Source organism: Austrofundulus limnaeus, unplaced genomic scaffold (assembly GCF_001266775.1).
Source record: "Austrofundulus limnaeus strain Quisiro unplaced genomic scaffold, Austrofundulus_limnaeus-1.0 Scaffold9, whole genome shotgun sequence".
Classification (NCBI taxonomy): Eukaryota; Metazoa; Chordata; class Actinopteri; order Cyprinodontiformes; family Rivulidae; genus Austrofundulus; species Austrofundulus limnaeus.
The window spans coordinates 4,813,343-4,833,404 of NW_013952411.1; the positions used below are offsets into that span (position 1 = coordinate 4,813,343).

Genomic DNA, 20,062 nt, shown 5'->3' on the forward strand with positions numbered 1-20,062 from the left:
GGAGCGTATGCTACACATTGCCGTTAGCTAACACTTTCACCAAGTGATTACTAAAAAGCTTTGTGGGAATTTATTGGCGCCAGAGTGAAGTAAGTTTTTCCTCATAAAACTGTATCTTGATGTGTGTTTGTTTTTCAATATCATTAGCATCGCAAGATTTGTTTAGTTTACACGTCCGTAATGCACACCCGCCTTCAGAGTCAAGAACCAATCAAATTTTGTGAAGACAAGTGACCTGAGAGCGCGATTCGCAACGCTCCGATCGCTATCGCGTCCCGTGTGTCGGGTTTCACCCTGGCTGCGATGACAGCCGTTAATCGCTGTAGTTTGTCGCTGCCCGTGTGTYGAGCCCTTGAGCACTAAGAGATCGCACAAGATTTTGTTATTTCCTGTGGGATTGTACAAAACCTTATCCATAATAACTTCAAGTTTGCTGCGAGGAGTTACTGTATTTCTACAGAGTTGTGGATTAGTTCAGGATTATTGGTTGAAAAAAAATAAGCAGATACTTAAATCCCATCATCTAATTGGCAACAACTTTATTTTGCAACAGGACGACCACCACTAACGTTCACCAGTGTCAGTAAATGTCGAGCATATAGGAGATCCACGATGTGATGGTGTGGTCTGATCTGAGTCTGGATTTTCTGAAGAGCCAGAAGCCCTACAGTCACATAAGCAGTGGTGGGCACAGCTAACAAGAAAGTTAGCTTCACTAACCATTAATCAGCTAAACAAGAATCTTAGCTCCACGAATGCTAAACTGCTAATAAGTTAGAGGAAGCTAACGCTAACCACTAAGACGAGTTGTCACTCAGCTTGAGTCACTTGTTTTCATCTCCAGTTGAAGACTGACTCAAAGCTGTTGTTAGTTTTCTGTTGGTTTAATTTAAAGGTGGGTGGGATCATCTGTGACCAATCGACCAATCCAAACCAATTAACCCCTTTCAGAATAAAAGCATTTCTAGATCAAGTTTGTACTTTTATTAATACTGTTGGAAGTTAGTCAAACAAGAAAGAGCAAATTTTCTTCTATATTTTATAAGTACTCACTRTTTGACTTTATTTAAATATTGTTAAATATTAATATTCTTTCTTTTTGATGCTTGGTTTGAAGTTTAGCGGCTAAAGATGCTACATGCTACGCACTTGATGCCTGACATATCCTGTACTCCTTGAAAGAGGAAATAATTTTTTATTTAATTTGTGATGAATGACATAAATGTTTTTGTTTTACGCTTGTGAATTTTTTAAGTGGACTTAAATTTAGCTGAACCTAATTTACTAAAAGCTAATTGGTCTACTAATGGTTTCCATAGTTAGCAAAAATGCTAAATGCTAGCTAGTTTCGCTATTAGCAGAACTGTGCCCACCACTGCACAGAACATCATCTGGTTACAATAATTGATAAAAAAATATATATATAATTAGAAGTCATTATTGTGAAAGCATCCTTACTTTATAACGTTTTCCCAAACGTGTCTACAAAGTCTGCACCACGCTGTTCAACCAGGACATTTAGTCCGTGCCATATTTCCAGGTTTGACTTGTGTTGAGTGTTAGGATGAACTCTCTCTCTGTCTTTGTTTTTCCCTCTTTCTCTGTTTTCTCTTTGCTTATAAAAAAATCACTGATGAGGAAGAAATTAAGAAACTAATATTAAGTTATTTTTCTACTGAGGTGATAAAAAAAAAAGGATGAACACTGGTTGGTCTGTCTTTGTCCCGGCTGTGTTGTGTACCCACATTTAGTATGCAGATCTAGAGTAACCTTCCTCGTTAAGCCTTAATGCCTGTAATTCATTACCTCTGGCACAGAGACTAATGACACTATTAATCAGCTATGAATAGAGCTCAGTAACAGCAGCGGGGGGCTGACACCTCCTTACTGTAACAATCGCAGCCGTACATGTACAAGACAGATTGTGAGGAGGACACTAAAAAACTATGCAGCATGTCAGTTACCTACAACTGACAGGCTGCGTGGAGGTGGAAGCGACTCGTAAGGATTTTATTTCTCCTTTGTCTTGTCTCACTCTGCGTCTCGCTGCTGTCTCGTTTTCTTTGACCCGACACAGGATTTCAGTCAAATTTTCTTTTTTCTTTTTTTTACTGAAGTGAGTTATTCCATGTTGTACTTGCTGCAAAGAGAGGAAACATCAAACCTCGTGTTCCTTCATTCTGAGGAATTTACTAAAAAGGATGAAAGTGAACTAAGGGGCCTCGTCCTACGTGTGTTTTTGAAGAAACCAGCTCTGACCTCTAGAACATTCTCCTCCACTGCAGCTTCGGCATCTTATCTGCCTTTTCTTCTCTCTCTGAAAGTTTCAAAGATTGCTGCAAAAACAAACCCAGACATAAGGTTGAGTTTTCTTTTTTTATTATTTATTTATTTATTTTTATTCTGGCTATACCTTTCAGAGTCTTGGCATTCTGTCGGTCTTGTTTTCTTCTTCCTCGCTGTCTGTCTGAACTTCATGCTCCTTCAGAGCACAGAATAAACCTGTGATCCGGGTTTAAAAACGCTGCACTTGTATTCGATAGGCTGCGTTCAAAGGTCTGCTCGCAGTTCTGCACGTTGGATTCGCAGAGTTGTAAACATTTGGAGCATGTGCACGAAAGCGAGTGTTTTTCATACGGTGTCGCCTCTGAATACGCTGCAGAATCTGCCTTGAAGCTCACTTATTAGACGCGATGCTGTTAATGTTAAAATGCTCTATTTCCTGAGGAAAGGAAGTGCATGCAGCTGGTGCGCACACGCTGTGCTGATCTTTTCACCTGAACTGCATCAACAGGGTATGACGAGTAAAGATTGACACTGAAAATCTATGTTAGTTCGCAAATAAATCCTGAGCCTGATAATTTCTGAATAAACCTGCTTGCCAAGAAGTAATTCATCATTTAGAGCCAGGAAATATGTGAAAGTTTGCTAAAAAACACACAAGCATAATATGTCATGGTTTATCTATTCTTACCAGTCCATAAGGCCGGTGGGGTGCTGCCCCATCTAAAACAAATCATTTCACCCGACAAAGTAGTTCCTCCTAATAAACAGTGTAAATTGCTTATTTACTTAGCTTGAGTGTATTTATCAAATCTCTCACTGTCAGTGATAACACTCAACAACTTTGTGCACAGATAACTAATTAAATTAAAATTAAAGCATTAAAAGAGAAGGGGGTAAATTAAATATTTTCCAGGCACAGTTAAATCCTACACCACAATCAAGTAACTATATTATCTTTAGTTGTTATGAAAATGCTGTACATATCAAAAATAAGTTTTACTTTGCATCATAGCCTTGGAATTGGCCTCTGTCTCTTTAAGACCCTCCTACCATTTCAGACGTGCCCACTTCAGCATGTCTTCACAACAGTGCTTCATGCCGTTTACAACCTTTGCTAGGAGAAAAGTCCAACCCTTTCTGATGAACTGTGTAACTCTTAGGAATTGTAAAAAAAAAGGGGGGTCTCCCTGGCATCCTGAAAATACAAGATGAAGGCTTTTTTTATCTGAAAAGGACTGAACTGATAAATAGTATTACAAGCTCAACTGTTGTGCAGCTCCACCAGGTCTGGTGGAGCTGTGTGAGGGAGTTGCTCTGTGGGGCTGCAGACTCAGCTCCAGGGAGGAGCTTTGTGTAAATAGGTGGAGCTTTGTACCAGCAAGCATTTAGGCAGCTCCACTTGGCTACAGGCGATTCAAGGATTTCTCAAACATGCATGAACGAGTCAAAGCAACGCTCTGGGTATTTTTTTCATGAGGGAATGACATAACATGATAAAGCTCAAAAAAAAAGTCAATTTTGCATAATACCTCCCTTTAAGTTACGTGTCTTTTGTCAATGAAAATATACCACAAACTGAAAGATTCAAATAGTTATTGGTTCAGGGGATTAATATCCGCTCAGTTAATATTTATGTCTCTTCATACCCTTCTTGTCACCTGCAGCAGCACTGATGATTTAATTTTCTGGATTACCCTTTGGAAAATTCAGTGTTTTATAACTCTATTTAAATAGTAAAAAAGAAAGAAAGAAATTACAAAGCCATACTTGTGACCCAGTTTTTCTTTTTGCATTTGACTTTAAGAAGCAGATTAATCTGTAACATAGATATATTTCTGAAATTATATTTCGGGGCCTTGGATCTCGTCTTGTTACAGACTTGACTAAAGTGCCTCCAGTTTCAGTATAGTTAGAAAATCTGAGCAGAAAGCAAAAGTGGAGAAATCAGAGTATACTTATTTTAAGTCTCACTTGTGCTCAAACAGTTAGCATGGTGCTGAATGAGTTTCTGAGAAAGTAAACCTGAACAGTTTCATGTTTGTGGTTTTGTGGTCTGGGTTGATGAGAGGCGTGAAGGAGACAGACTGAGATCTAAACAGGTGATAAAGAGATTAAAAAACAGAGTGAAGACACTTTCTCACCACTTTTCTCACTGAGTAACGGTTGACATAGAAGAGAGGAGTTTAAACTCAGTGATACGGGTTGATGAATCAAAAACGATCAGAACATTCAGTTTTTAGCCGCTAACAGTGAGAACTCCTGACAGAATGTAGCCTGTTTTTTTTTTTCTTTCTTGGATGAGCTAAGCCCCACTCGTACAGGATCCTGTCAGCACCTCTGGTCTCAGTTATTATGAGCTGGACCACAGTTTGCAGATGCCAAACAAACTCCTCGCTGTGGCTTATTTTTTGTCCCTCATCGCAGAGGCAGGGCGATTCAAAATGCTCTCCTTCCCTCCATCCGTTACTATTTCAGACAGCTGTAACTTTCACATAGGAAGGCTAAAACACACCAGACTTGGTATGAGTCATCCATGTTGCACGCCAGACAATACCATATGGGCATATGACATCATTAAAGCCCCACCCCCTGACAACAGGAAGTGACTTTTTTTGGCTTGGACAGCTCCATCTCTGACCCTCTTGACCTAATCTGTCTGTTCACTTTATGAGATTATTTACATAATGAAGCTCTGTGAGGATTCAGTTGGTCATTACTGAACGACGATGGGGGAAATCAGCGATGTTTAGCGTCGAGTTCTGTCTTGTTTTTTTTTTCTTTTGGTTTTGATCTGAAGATGAAGCTCAGTTAACATTCATCATCCATGCCTGATTGATTAAATTCATTGTTTTTGTCTCAAACTCTGTATTCTAATTTCTACAGACACAAGGTGATCATACAAAACTCGCCCGCAGTACATTTATGCCTCCTGAATTTTGACATGGTGTTCTTTATTTTGTTTTCATGATGGGATCTGTAACATGATGACATTTAAATGAATAAAGGTCGCTAATAAAGCTCAAGTAGCAACCATTTAGGAAGCTGTCCAGTTTATGAGGATTGTTTTCTAACAAAGACCAGTTTTTTATATGTTTGGTTTTCATCTGTGTTTCCTGTGAATTGCCACTATGTAGACGAGCCCACTGTATTGTCTGGATTGTGATCTCATGTTTTATAAATGTAGGAAGCGTCCTCCTGCCAACCATCAGGCTCCATAATCCTGGTTGGAGTTAAGTTGTGTTTTTTCCGACTGTGTGTGAATGCATCACCGTCTAAATGAGGATAATTACTCAGCATCTGGCACTAAAGTATTGGCCATAAAGTACTGGACCTGTAATGTGTTTTGCATTGTTGTTGGCTCCGTTCCAATAAACTGGATCTGAAACTGTGGCTCTGAGGCCAAACAGCTGATTGGATCATAACCTGTTGAAGAGTCGAAATCACCGTTTGTGGACATATTTATCAAATATTCTAGACTTTTACAGCAAGTTACAGCGAGATCCTCCCTTCTGCAGCTAAATACGTGATAAAAAGTGGATGTAAACACTCTCAAATTGAGCCTTACTTCCTGTAATTTGGTTTCCTAATCGTCGTCTCATTGCACACACGTTGTGCTGCCGAGCACCGAGGCTCCAACAAAAATATGCAAAGCATGAGTCAGTAAAAGCACAGAGCTCGTAAACYGACTGCGCCATAAAGCTGAAACTCCTTCACTCTGTTTTTTCTCAGTGGTGATGTTGAAAAGGTACGAGCAAGGAAAAAACAGAAATCAGAGGACTTGAGAAGTAAACAAACACTGAAAGCCAAATTAGCAGTTTGTCAGCGTGCCACGGCGCAGGACTCCCTGCCTTTCGTCGCCATTTTCGCAGTGATTATCCACAGTTTCACCGCTGCGCCGGTCGGGCTCCGTTTCTTTGTTTCAGCTCCTGCCCCGCTGTTGATTTCTCCGACCTACAAACAAATGGAAATGTCATGCAGGCCGGCGTGCTTTCCGTATAGTTTTGTTTCKCTCAGTTGCCAAGCAAATTGAGAGCAGATCTTGCTGAGTCTGACCGCAGATTGTTCCTCCAAAAAGGCAAGGGGGGGAGAAAAAAAAGCCTACCAAATAAAATCACAAACATTTTTGTGGCTAAGCTGTGGAATGTGACAATAAAAGTGTTTTAACAGCACCATCCTGTGCCTCGGCTGACAGAATACACACTTCAGGTTCTTATCATCTCATGAAACGGCTCGAGGTGACTCTGTTTGTCACCAAGTGCCGGTCCAGTTTGGAGTTGGTGAAAACCGTCACAAAATATGCAAGCCAATCATTTCTGCCTCCCAAATGATTGGCTTGATGGCTCTTTTATCTCCCAGTGCAATGTGTGATGATGTGTTTCGCTCCCTCACATTAGAGAGCTGTGTTTGGGTTTGCATGTTTAGTCTCCCCTGTAACGTGCTGTTGTCAGCGTTGTGAGTGGAGAAGTGTTTTATTTCTGTGCTTCCTTTGTCACACGGAGAGTCTTTTTCGTTATGTTATTTTGTTTTTTCTGTTTTGTTTTCTTCCTTTCCTTCGTGTCACTGTCATTTCCATTTCAACTTCTCTCTCCCCCCCTCTCCTCGACCTGTCCACGTGGGGTGCAATATTTTCTCTCAACCCTCCCCTCCCGCCCCACATTACCTCCTTCTCCCTCCCTCCGTCCCAAAGACGTAACCCTGCCCTCCTTCCCTCCCCCCTCACTGGCTCCTAACACTGCTGACCATGTAACACCAGGCTCCGGAGGCGTGGCCGGACCGGCAGGCCCCACCCCCTCCGCCCCGCGAGACGTCGTGGCTTCKCTGGTCTCCACCCGCTTCATCAAGCTGACCTGGCGCCAGCCGGCCGAGCCGCACGGGGACGAGTTAACCTATTCGGTTTTCTACAGCCAGGACGGCACCAGCAGGTAAAGAACGCAGCCGAACCAGCGGGGGTTTCAACGCACCGGTGGGGTTGCCGCTGGAGGTGCTGTCAGACGGCCCTGAAAGTGTCTTATCGAAGCAATTAAAACACTAAGAGCAGCAGTTAATTAATAATTCAACGCAAGCTGCAGAATAGAAAGTGGAGTCGTCCATTTTGGGTTCTTGTGTTGAGGAGTTACTGAGTTTAACTGAGAGGAAAGTATWTCCTCTGCCAAATAACTTGGAGGTTTCAGAAGAGCGATTTCAGGAGTTTTAACAACAACTGGTTTTCATAAAGTTTCTGCAAAGGCAGTGACTGAACACACTGCAGTTATCAGACATCACAACCAGAGTTCAAGACTTTAACTTTAGCTGCTGCTCGTCTGTTTTCAAAAACTAAATGCAGTCTGGTTACTCTGGAGTTGGATCACAAACCAAACATATTACACTACTAAAAAGCTAGGCCGGTGTTCGAACATAGTTCATCCTTTTAAGACAACTTTTAAAAACAACTATGAAAGAATTTCATTGTTAAAATTGTTGCATTAGCTAAATTTAAACCTCTACACTAGTGGTGTCCAATCCTGGTCCTCAAAGGCCCCTTTCCCTTCATATTTCAGTAGATGTCCTGCTCTTCATCAAGTTCTGTAGAAACCTGTTATGAGAATGAAAAAAATCGTTCGTTCAAATCAGGTGTGCTGAAGTAAATAAGCATCTAAAACCTACACCTCTGATACTCTTACATTAGTCTGTTTGGTTTCTCACCTGAACAGCTTCCATGTTAATACACAAAATTAGTTTGTTTTTTAAAAAGAGTTGTTTTATTAATGGTTTAATTCACGATTAATGGTTTAAAAAGAAGGTGTCCTCATTTAGCGAGCCATTAGCCTCGCTAGCAGGACGACTTCTGCACTTTTCTTCATACTCTGTGACTGACGCCACAGCTGATTATTGATAACTGTTTGACTAATTCTCACTTCAAAATTCTCCACATGGTATATAGTTAAAAGTTAACTTTAAGTTATTTAAGTTCAGGAAGAAATAAACCCACCAACTAGTGTTTAGAGACTACAAACATATCAGTCAAATATGTCGGCAGACATCCACACCAACACTGCAGGAACCAGTGAGGAAGATGAAGGAGAAAGCTGTACTGATGGTTTTAGAAGCTGGAAGGCTTCTGGAGGAAGGATGAGAGGAGACAGGATGCTCAGGTGGATCCTTTTCTGAAGGACGTTTTGGAAAAAGAGGACATGGCACATGATCTTACATTAGAAATTATATAAACTGTATGTTTATTCAATACTGGCACAAAAAATGGATGCTTTCCTGATAGATATCCTATGTTTCTGAAGTAAACGTTGCTCTTTCCTCATTAGAGATATTCAGACATAAAGTGAAAAGTCTGTGTTAAAAATAAAAGTTAAAAAAGAAGAGAGCGTTCCTAAAAATATACACATTTGTCAACATACACTCAATGTAGTGCAAAACTTTTAAACCCCTCTCATCCCTTGTTTTTTCCTTACACCGCTTTCAAGCAAACCGGACATTTTCTCCAAAGTTTCTGAAAGGCTTTTAATGTATGTGTGTGTGTGTTTTATTTAATTTTTTTTACTTGGATTGCTTTTTCTCTTATTTTCTCTTCTGTAATGAGACCAACTTTAAAAGAACTTGAAAAAGTCTGGAGAAATGTTGATCAAGACCGCTGAATGATTAGAAGAAAGTCTGGTTGTTTTAAAGCAAAAGATGAAAAATAAAATCTATATCATTAAAAAAATAACCAATTAAAAACCAAAGAAAATACATTATAAAAGGCCATAACATGGAGATCAGAAACACATTATTTATATACTCTTTTTACAATAAATCATTTTTGTGTTCAGTGGTGTCTGTTTGCCGTCCGTGGACAGTACTTCTCCWGTATGAGCGACTCTGATTTTGATATAAATGTGGGTTATTAGACTAAATTATATTTATAGCAGCACTTTTTATCACACTAATGTTTTTAATGTTTTTTTATTTGATATTTAAAAAGGTAAATGTTAGTCAAGTTCTCCCTGCAGCGTTGAAATAAGTGAAGTTTTGTTGCCCTTTACTGACGATATGAAAGTTGATTTTATAAAAACCTAAATTTAATGGACTCTTTCTTTGAAGATTGCATTGACTTTATTAAATTATTGTGTTTCCTCGTCAGGGAGCGGGTGGTGAACACCAGCCGTCCAGGAGAGATGCAGGTCACCATCCAGAATCTGATGCCCGACACCAAATATCGCTTCAGAGTCGTGGCTCACAACAGCAACGGGCCGGGCGAGAGCTCTGCAGCGCTCAAAGTGGCCACCCAAGCTGAAGGTACACTCACACACACACACACACACACACACACATATATACATAACGGTTAGTTTGTATGTACTCAGTAAACAACACACAGAACCATGAAGGGAAACTCCGACCAGTGGAAACACGATCACACCGAGGTAAACAGGATGCATTCGAACACAGGGCCAAAACTGTGCAAATATGATCAAATAAATATTCACTCAGATGCAGCAGGGAGTCAATTCAGACTCCAACTCATCTCCCCTCCACGTGCCAGCAGCGCACAACACAGGAGGCTGTGTACCACTCCACGAGGCGGACCACCCAACACAAACCAGAGAGCCTCAACCTTTTTCCTCTTGTTTACTCCCTCAGCATTTACTGAAACCTCACTGCGCGTTTGGCTCAGAGCCAAACCTACCTGAGCGAGGAAGTGGTTGGAAATTAGCATTCCAGAGTCCCAACACTTTTATGGGCTTTATAGAGGTGCAGCGGAGCGGCTCATTAGGACGCTTTAACAGGCGGCAGGGTGTGGGAAGCACCGGGGGAAGAAGAGACAAAGTGGCTTTATCTTCTTCATTTTTCTTCAGTTCATTGTGTGTGAAAGCCTCCCGGTGGCGGCTGCTCCACAGCCCCTCAGGTTTACCCATATTTCATCGAGCCGTGTAGCCCCTCCCGCCAAACACAGTCAGCCTGTGGACATCCCTCTCCTCCGATCAGAGCCACAGCTCCATCTCTGTCGCTTTGTAGGTCAGCCTCTGTTTTCCTACCTGTCTTTTTTTTTTTTTTTTTTTTKKTTTCTGGGCCGGCGACTCCACACACACAAAAACACACACATTAGGCCATAAAGCTTTTGCCAGCAGGAGCTGAGCCCCCCCCCGCAGGGACATGAGTGAGGGCGGGCCGTACCTCTGTGTGTGCACCTTCAGTGTGAGGACTTGTATGAGTTAGAGCTTAAACTGTTGACCTGCATCTGTTCTCCACAGAGACTGGCTGTGTGTGTGTGTGTGTGCGTGCGTGCGTGCGTGTGTGTGTGTGTGTTACTTAGTAAAGACATACTGTACATCTGCCCGAGGGCAACAACTAATGTTACCATCTCACGTGTCAAACTCAAGGTCTGTGGGTCACATGTGGCCCGTGGGTGACTTCTGTCCGGTCCACCAAAAGAAAAAAAAGCATTTATTCTATTTGTATATTTTTGTAATATTTTTTTACTTAATAGGTTTTACATTGAGKTTAAACTTTAAACTAGAATTTATGATCCGATGTAACAAAATAAGCACATAAGGTAAAAGATATTAATAATTTTCATGCACCTGAGCTGTTGTGATTGATTAACTGTGGCCCCCTGAACAATTTAGTTGAATAGTCCTGTATTAATGTCTCAAAATAAGCTGCTTTATCAGCCATAAACTACATCTCCCATAATGCATGTTAATTATGTATGGGAATTCCCTGTCGGAAAGTGGGAGAATTCAAGATTTRCCACAACTCAGCAGTGAGTAAAACTTCTAGTTTTAATAGTATTTGTCATATTTATTTCACATTTACATAGTATTTTTCAGTGTTTATAAGAGGATGTGTTAAAACACTGTTTCTATTCAGGAAACACCACATAGAGCTCAATTATTGTTCCACCTCAGTTAGATTTTCTTCTGATTGTTTAAATAGAACACATCATGACAAATCTAGTTTTTTTAGCAATTAAATACATTTTGTTGTTGCACTTGGAGTCTCTAGGATTTCAAAAAAGTTGAATTGGTTCATTTCTTTCAACCTGTTCAGTTTTCTCTATGATGCTTTCTGAACTATTATGTCACAGTATTTGCGACAGAACCGACATATAAGGTCTGGACTTACCAACTACAATTTCATCTTCTTCATTCTCCTCTCTCTCTGGGTCAGACTCTGGCTCCAACATGTGAGGCTGATTGGACAAGTCTTCTGTTGCTGACAACTTTTAATTTGTAAATAAAATGTTTCTGTGCCGCTATATAGTCATAAACTCCTCTATCAAACTGAAATGAACTGCTGTGGAAGCTGGAGGTGGGCGGAGTGTGATTTAAAGAGACAGCCTCAAAACGAGTTGATCTGAGACACACTTCAGRAAATGGGTGAAAGAGGGGTTTGTGGAGCTACAATAAGGAGGAATTCAGACCAAAGCATTGCAGTTCCACTTTATATAGATCCCAGCTGAATGAAACTTTAACTACGACAAAGAAGGATTTAAAAACAGGATGTCTTTAAGACCAGTAGGGTTCAGATCAAAGGTAATGAGACACAAGGACACATCAAAACCAGATGTCCTTTTCCACCACAGTTTGTTGTTCTTCTGCTTTCCTAAAGGCTGACAGCTGTCCATAACCTGATTGTTGACAGAAACTCATCTTTAGCCATTATATTTGTGTATCTTTATGGTTTGTGTGTCGTTCCCTCTTCTCTTTTAAAACACTGTGATGAGATGTTTGTCATCAGCAAACTTTTGTCAATTCCTCCTAAAGGGAGATYGATTATATTTCTATAAGTTTTACTGTATTTTTACGAATAGACAGCACCACACGGTCAGACACGTCTCATTTTAAAGCTCTCTGCACTCGAACACAGGATAAAACTGACTCATCTCCTGGATGTCGATGGTTTTTCTACAAACCCGTTTGGAAAATGACAAAACAAAATGTTTTTGGTTCTGACTCCAAGAAGCCGGTCCTTCCTCGCTCTGTAAAGAAATTCAGACGCCGCTGCTGTCGTGATCGAAAACAGCCCGTGGCAAATTCTGTCAGARATTCAGGACTTCAGTGTGAAGGCTGCTGGGACCGACGCTCGGTCGGTTCTGTAGGAATGCAGCATGAAATGAAGAAATCCTCTGGTGTTCTTTGGAAAACAACAAACAAATCCAAGTAGATTAAAAAACTGAAGTTATGTCAGCAGAAACCTGGTTTCTACAACGTGTCTGCTGACTGTTATGACACATAAAACTGAGATGTTGTAGGAAATAAATCAGTGAATGAACTGTAGACATGCATCTTAACCTAAGATTTAGATAACATTGTTGTTTTATAGTTTAACTACGTTAATATTTGGGTTATTTAGGACCAATTTCCTACTTTTACTTCCTGTTGAGTTTACAGGACTGCTCAGTTTTAACCTGTAAACCTGCGGGCCTAACCCAAATTAAATTAAGTACTGCTCTTAAACACTTTGGAGTAAATTTGCAGGCCTAGTCTGTATGTAAAACTATCAATCTGAGTTTTTAATTTCAGCACTCATAATTATTGTAACTGTAACAAGTACTTAGTTATTGAAGATAAAATACACTAAAACCATCAWTTTTTTTCTTATTTCCAAGGCAGCATACTGAATAAACAGTAACTTGTTTGGCTGCACAGCTGTGGTGTCAGAATGAAGCTCAGAGCTGATTAGCCGATTCTACTGTCAATCAGTCACATGTCCTGTGGGCGGGACATGAGGGGCTTGCCACACATTTTGTACTCTGTAGAGCCTATAGTTGAACCCAGTTGATCAAAAGAGGTGTCAATCAAAGGAAGACAACCAATTAAATTGTTTAAACAGCTTACTGTATATAACAATTCAAAGTCCTCGGTAGCGTGGGTCAGGCTATGAAGAGGCAGGAAGTAACCACAAGCTGGGAATGTATCGCRGGTGGTACATTGAGCGTTTAACATGTTGACTGCCTTAAAGTCAGCACTGGCTACAGGTTGTAAGGGGTCCCTGGGCAGAATTTTATTCTTAACCTCCTTTTCCGTTAGACCATCTTCTGCTCACCACCACAACACCACCATCTGTGTATGACCCGTGGTTTTTTTATATGTGCATAGAGCTTTTAACGCTAGTTTCACACAGTGAGCCAACAGTTTACTGATCCCATGCCAGATTGTGGTTTCTTTACGAAACCATTCAATCATTTCATATTCTTGTAGAAATAAATGGCACTTAGAGTAAAATCTAATAAACTGCTGTGAATAAAAGAGCAGAAAGTGTCWTTTCTTTGAGTCAGGGAACTCTCTTAGTTGAGTTCACATCGTATCAACAAAGGCTAAGTGGACTTAGAGGGTGGAGCTAAGTTCAATGTTGTCTTTAGGCCACCATGGAAATGAAACAGCTACTCTTTAAGCAGATTTTTAAACATTAGTAGTAATAAATTATAAGTCTTTTAACATAAATGTGAAACTTTGTAGCGTTTGTCTCATGTTACAAACATCGTAGATCAAACTGTGGGTCAACTTGTCTTTTGTGGGTAGTTAGATGCTGATGGGGGACCCCTGCTGGCCTGAACAGTCCTGTATGCTGCAGATGTGCTGGACCGGCCATGTTTGGATGTTTCTACACAGACACAGCTCYATACTAGCTTTGTTAAATACTGCCTTCAGGCTTTACCAGCATGACGCAACACACTGATGATTTTACCAGAGTGTAGGAAAGCTCCAGGAAGTCTGAAGCATACAGTGTGTTGGTTCACTTCCTAAATACACTACACTTTGGTTTATTTATTACAACATCAAAAATATGTATGTTATCTGTCCCAGAGACAACCACGACATTAAATAAAAWCCTAATCACAGGGTTTGGTTGAGTTATCTTTCTAATTGCTGCACTTTTGTTTCCCCACTGATCAGTCCAAGTCCCGGGCCCCGCTCCCAACCTGCAGGCGGTGTCGAACTCTCCGACCTCYGTCTCTCTCAGCTGGGACAAACCCCTCACAGGCAACGGGGAGATCCTCACCTACAAAGTGTACTATACAGACAGAAGTGTTGGCAGTGAACAGGTAGGATCTCGTCCTGGCGGAGCAGAATCTGTGCCGTATATCTGTGTTTTCCATCACACAGGAGTGGAGMACTGGTGTCGAGAAAAGCGGACAAACGGATTCCTCAAGTTATTACTGAGATTAATGCTGATGAAAGGGAAAACWAATTATTCAGGGGTGAATTGAGTGAGATCATAAAATTAAGGTTTTCAGATAAATACTGCAAACTAAAAGGATGACCCTGACAAATCCTTGAATAAATTTACTAGAGAGCAATTTAAATGTTTTGTCATTAAAACTATAATTTGTGTTTTAACTCTCACGCTTTGTCTGTGCAGCTGGCTTTTGATTTTCAGGGGTATAATAAAGGTAATTGTARTAAGATAAGGACTTCGAAATAAATCTGCCTTTTCTTATTTTTCTCGGGTTTCGTTCTCGGATCAATCGCCTCGATAAATAAGAGTGCATTGTGCTGARAAGGAGCAGATGTTCTTTCACTCTGTTCTTGCTGAGGCGACCGGCTTGTAAAAGGTGGAATAAGGCTGCTCCGACGCCAAGTCGACCTCTTAGTTTTTGTAGCGTTGTGCGAGCCAGTGAGGCATTAAAAAGCCTTTAATATGATAATGGACGAAACGTCAGCCGGTGCACTGAGTAATGATGCYTCGGCTCCCTGGAGAAGAGCGAGCCAGAGATGAGGTGGAAGAGGCTGGAGATGATGATGAGGGGCGAGAAAACGAACCAGAGGTGAGGTTAGAGAGGCGCAGTGCAGAGAGGACATGAAATATTAAAGGGCACAGGGACGTCAGAGACCACGTATCCAGCTCAGTCCAGGGGCCATGCTGTCGCAGGTGATGGTCTGACCGCAGGCTGGGGATGAAGACAAAAACACTGTGCTTTTTGTTTTTTAAATGTCACAAGTAAAGAGCTGGATGTAATGAAAAGGTCTGAAGAGATGGGTGTAGAATAAAGTTGTAATCACAGATAACAGGTTTTTTGGCTTTGCAGAAAATAACGTTTTTTTACTGAGTTAGAAACAGAAATTATAGTAGCTGTTTGAAATGTCTTGTTTACTTCTTGTTCAAAGTCTGCACTCAAAGAGATGCTGTCAGGAGTTTAACACTTTGAATGTTTCAGTGTAGGAAAACATGCACTTTTCACACTCACTTTAGGTTGTTTTCTTGTTTTTGTACCTTAAAGATCAAACTTTAATACCAGACTAAAAAAAAATACAATTGTCTTTTGTCTTGTTTTGTCTTGTTTTGTTTTCCAGGATGTGGACACAGATTCTCAGTCCTACGTGATGACGGGACTGAAGAAGAACACGGAGTACAGCTTCCGTGTGGTGGCCAACAACAAGCACGGTCCTGGAGTGTCCACTGAGGATGTGATTGTCCGCACGCTCTCAGACGGTCAGTTGAGGGATGAAATGAATGCAGTGARGGTTACGGTCTTAAAGTACCCGTGAATCGTGAAAAAAACTGGAGTGTGGGATGTGGTGCAGAAAAGGCCTGCAGCACGTTTGGGATGGCATTGTTATGGAGTAAGAACCAAACAAAAACACATGAGAGCTAAACGGTTGGCACAGGGCCCGCATCACGTACTGAACTGTATTGAGTTTTATGGAACTGAATTTACGTTAATATTTATAAGTCCTGTGATGGTCTTGAGACCTGTCCAGGGTGTACCCCACCCCTCCCACTGCGACTGCTGGATATGGGCACCAGTGACCCTGAAAAGAAGAAGCGGGTATAGATAATGGATGGATTTGTGTTACAAAATTACTAAATTGTTTTCTTAATAATTTAGCTTGAAAAAAAAACTGACGTTCCTTACTGAATGGTATTTATTGTATTTCTAGTTTCCACTCTTATCACGGGGATTACCGGAGTTGGGTTCTATTAAAAAAAGAGTTTGTAAACTGTGAAACACAACTGTGCCGGGCTTCACTGTATCATCCAAAAGGGCATTTTAAATTTTTTTTATTTCATTATGTCGTATCCTGTAAGTCGTGTAACCTTTAGACAACAGAAAACTGAGTTCTAATGTTACAATCTTTACGTGTTTTAATGCTTCAGGTGTGTATTAACTAATCATATCACAAGAGTACACTCTGCTGGAAATGACCATGACAAGAACAACTTAAAACAGACTGTACATCACTACATCACATAAAAATGGGTTATTTTGCAAAATAGGTTATCAGAACACACTAGTTCTCCTAGGAATAAGTATGTGTGATGTGTTAACAGTCAGTAGTAAAAAGAATCAATTCCCTTCACTTTCCTGAGTTAAATGTCTGTGGAGTCGTAACTAAACTCATATTGAATCTTCAGTTYGCATTGAAATATCTGACAACAAAATCAAAGAGTCATTTTTTTCTGTTTTGCACAACAGTTGTGTAAAGCCAACATGTTTTTACACCACAAACCACGATCATCCAGTCCTACGCACTTTTGATTACAGCTSCTTTTGGTTTATGTAGTCTCTGATACTGATCAGTGGATTTGGATGTAGGTTCTTGTTCTAGAAGACCTGTCCCATCAGAACTCTCCTGAGTTACTATCAGCCTTCAATTAAACTAGCATTAACAGTGTTCAATAAAAGCCTCCTTTTACACAATTATCAATTAAAAAAACAGGTTTTAAATCAAAATACTTACTAAACACAATTTGTCTGTGTTTTTTTTTTTTTTTTTTTTTTTTTAGGCTTCTAACATGTTTACATCGTTAAATGATTGTTTGGGGGTTAAAGTAAATTAAACTCAAAGGGTTTTTGTAAAAAAAAAATTCAAAAATTCCTTGCTTTTGTTTACAACTGAAARCCATTTACAGAACATAGTGCAAAAYTGTACTATGAGAAATTTACCCCCCCAAATCATCCATAAAGTAACGGGGTTTTGTTATAAATGGGAGTAAATTGTGACCGGTTTGTTTTTTTCAGTGACACACGTGGAACCAGAAGCTCGCGCTGCTCATTCTCGAGTGTGTCCCCAAATAATGTTTCCCCGCCGGAGGGATGAAAAATCTTAAAGTGGTAGCAATATACATGAGGATTAGATTTTTTAAAATGTTTTTTAAGCTAAAAAAAAATGAGGGTCGTAATATACTCGAGATCATATTGATGAATAAATACGGTAATATTGTTTTTAAGATTTAATCAGCGCAAATATAACTCTGTCGTTTGTCAACAAAAAATAATTTTAGTTTAAAACTAGCATGAAAAACAGTAGGTGATACACATTCTTTTAAGAAATAGCAATAAAACTGTATATTTTGACTAGCTGAAGCCTGATTTAGATACTTTAATGATGTTTCATATATTGTCTGTTGTTTCCACAGTTCCCAGCGCTCCTCCTCAAAACGTCACTCTGGAGGTCCAGAACTCAAAGGTAAGCTGATTATTTTGATCCCGACTTGAAGCTTCTGGCATTTGTTATGCTTGCACACACAATCAAACGCAGCACAGTGGACTAGCGCTAGCAACACTCGCTAATGGAGCTAATTTGTGTGCAGGTTGTTCTATGTGCCCTTAAACACTGATTCACTCGGGTACAGTAAACACACACACAAACACTTAAGCAGATTTGTAGCCTGCAGGCCGGGGCTGTGTGATTAGCAGCATCAGAGGCCTGTAGCCCCTGCTGGTCAGGATGGTGTGTGGACCCTCATCGATCTGCTCATCGGCTGGAGACTCGCCTGTCAAAAGGTTTTATCTTGTATCACTCTGGCTCCACAAACTCAGGCTTAGAGGCCTGCAGCTCAGATAGAAATTGATACAGGCACTTCAGAAATGATGCTCTGGTAGGAATTATAAGGTGCACTTTGACACATTCAATCCAAATCAAAGCTCTCTGTGCTTTTCACCATAATGAGCCCGTTTAACACAGATGTCTGACTCACAAGTTGTCACATCAGGGACAGAGATGAGGGTTCAAACTGACAGCAGCCATAGATTTTCTGACTTGAAAGTGAGATCTGCGCATCTCTAAGTCCTTTTTTGAGCCCGCTTGTGAGAACAGCTTTACAACACTTTAGACCCACTGTAGTACTTGTACAAAACTCCTGATTAGACATGGCCGCCGAGGTGGCTGCTGGCTGCACAACAAGGCGTCTGATTAAAATGGAAGGCGAGCCTCTGCCACCCGTCGTTTTAGCCATTTGATCTTCAAACAGAAGGCTGTAGGCCTATTTATTGTGCATCTCTACAAGAGTGATGGATTAAATTTTTTACAAAAGATGCTTCTCCGTGCTGACATGCGAGGCAGCGAGTGCGAAAAAGAAAGCTGCAAACGGGGGGGAGGCCTCGGGGTGCGAGGATCGACTTCACAAACAGCAGCCGGCATTTTTAGCCCCTCCGCCGGTCGATGCAAAGCCCAAGTGAGGGGAAGAAACCGATAGACAATCCTATCACTGCCTCTCAGCTTGAGCGCGCACTGACCACCCCTGCTGAGAGTTAAGGAGAGAAAACACTCGCGCAGTGATTTTAAAAGTGAAATGAAGAGGGCGCACACAAGAGGAGAGGGACAGGAATTGTTTTCGGAGCGGTTAATTAAAACCCAGAAAAGCCAATTTAACACATCAACGTGAAACAATATGGAAGTTTTCTTATTTGTTGACTGTTTTATTGCAGCCATTAAGACGATTGGGGAGCCGTGTACAAAGGATGTGTGTAATTAGCTGCTGAATGCGTGCAGACGAATGTAAATAATAAAAAAAAAAACAATTGAGGCATGTTTTCTTTTCCGTCGCCATCTTTTAYCTGGAAACCTGAAATGTTTGATCTAACTCACCTTTTTCTCCCCTTTTGGCATCTTCTTTTCACACTTCCCCCCCTCGCCCCCCMACCCACCGTGACTTCACGAAGTCAATTAAACGTTTATTTTTTGTTTTGTTTTGTTTTTTTCACGATCAGGGAGAAGACGAGAGCAAAGCAACACACATTCCAGCTCGGTGTTCGGTAGTTTAATGAGAAAAATGAAAATAATTGAACACACTTAACCCAGTTTTAATTTGTGCGATTCCCTGGGCTCTGCGGGGGAGGAGCTTGCGTGAGCCCCGAACATGTATTGACAGTGTGACAGTGAGGAAGCGTTAATTAACTGTTCTCTCATGCTGAGCCACCCCCCGCCTATCTCTTTAAACACACACACACACAGATATTCAGATGCCTCGATCCCACAACACTGCAGCCCGCCAGCAGAAGCCCCAAATTCATCTCTCCAACTTCCAAATGCACCTAGCCTGAACCCACACACACACATCAGGACACATCAGGACGCCTGCTTTCATTATTCATGTTCGTTTCCTCGTAACACATCAATTTGCGCTCGTGCTCAGAGGGGTGTTTATCTATTTTCTGATGCCCTCCTGTTTGCAGATGGGGGGACGTGTGCAGGAGAGGGAACTTGCAGAGTTTGGTTAACACGGGTGTGGGGGGGGCTACCTGCTAAACCAGGGGTCTGCAACCTGTGGCTCTGAGGCCACATGTGTCTCTTTGTGGCTCTTTGAAAATGTGATCAAACATAACAGAAACATTTTTATTTTTATACCCACAACAGAAATCAATGTGTATGCAAACATGTGATCAATACTACTAATACAAAAAGTAAAACGTTAGCTCATGCTAGCCTGTTGCTTACTGAAATATACCAATTTCTTTCCATGATCTTTCTGTCAAATCCATCAGAATTACCTATAAACTAGATACCGCATAGTGGTAACATAATGACCCCCACACGCAGAAATGCACCAGAACTCAGAAGTCTTTATTCCTAATAAA

At 40.9% G+C, this 20,062-nt stretch overlaps 1 protein-coding gene across 10 annotated transcripts in view; it reads left to right on the top strand.

Annotated features, from left to right (window-relative positions):
* neo1a (neogenin 1a) overlaps positions 1-20,062 on the top strand; it is a 254,016-nt gene that overhangs the window by 196,068 nt on the left and 37,886 nt on the right. For 9 of the 10 annotated variants that reach the window (XM_014001593.1, XM_014001596.1, XM_014001597.1 and 6 more), the window contains exons 8-12: positions 6,974-7,208; positions 9,398-9,552; positions 14,157-14,305; positions 15,555-15,693; positions 17,623-17,672. In XM_014001593.1, the coding sequence (XP_013857047.1) occupies positions 6,974-7,208; positions 9,398-9,552; positions 14,157-14,305; positions 15,555-15,693; positions 17,623-17,672 (728 nt within the window). The remainder of the gene's footprint in view (positions 1-6,973; positions 7,209-9,397; positions 9,553-14,156; positions 14,306-15,554; positions 15,694-17,622; positions 17,673-20,062) is intronic. The other variant, XM_014001594.1, reaches the window with a different exon arrangement.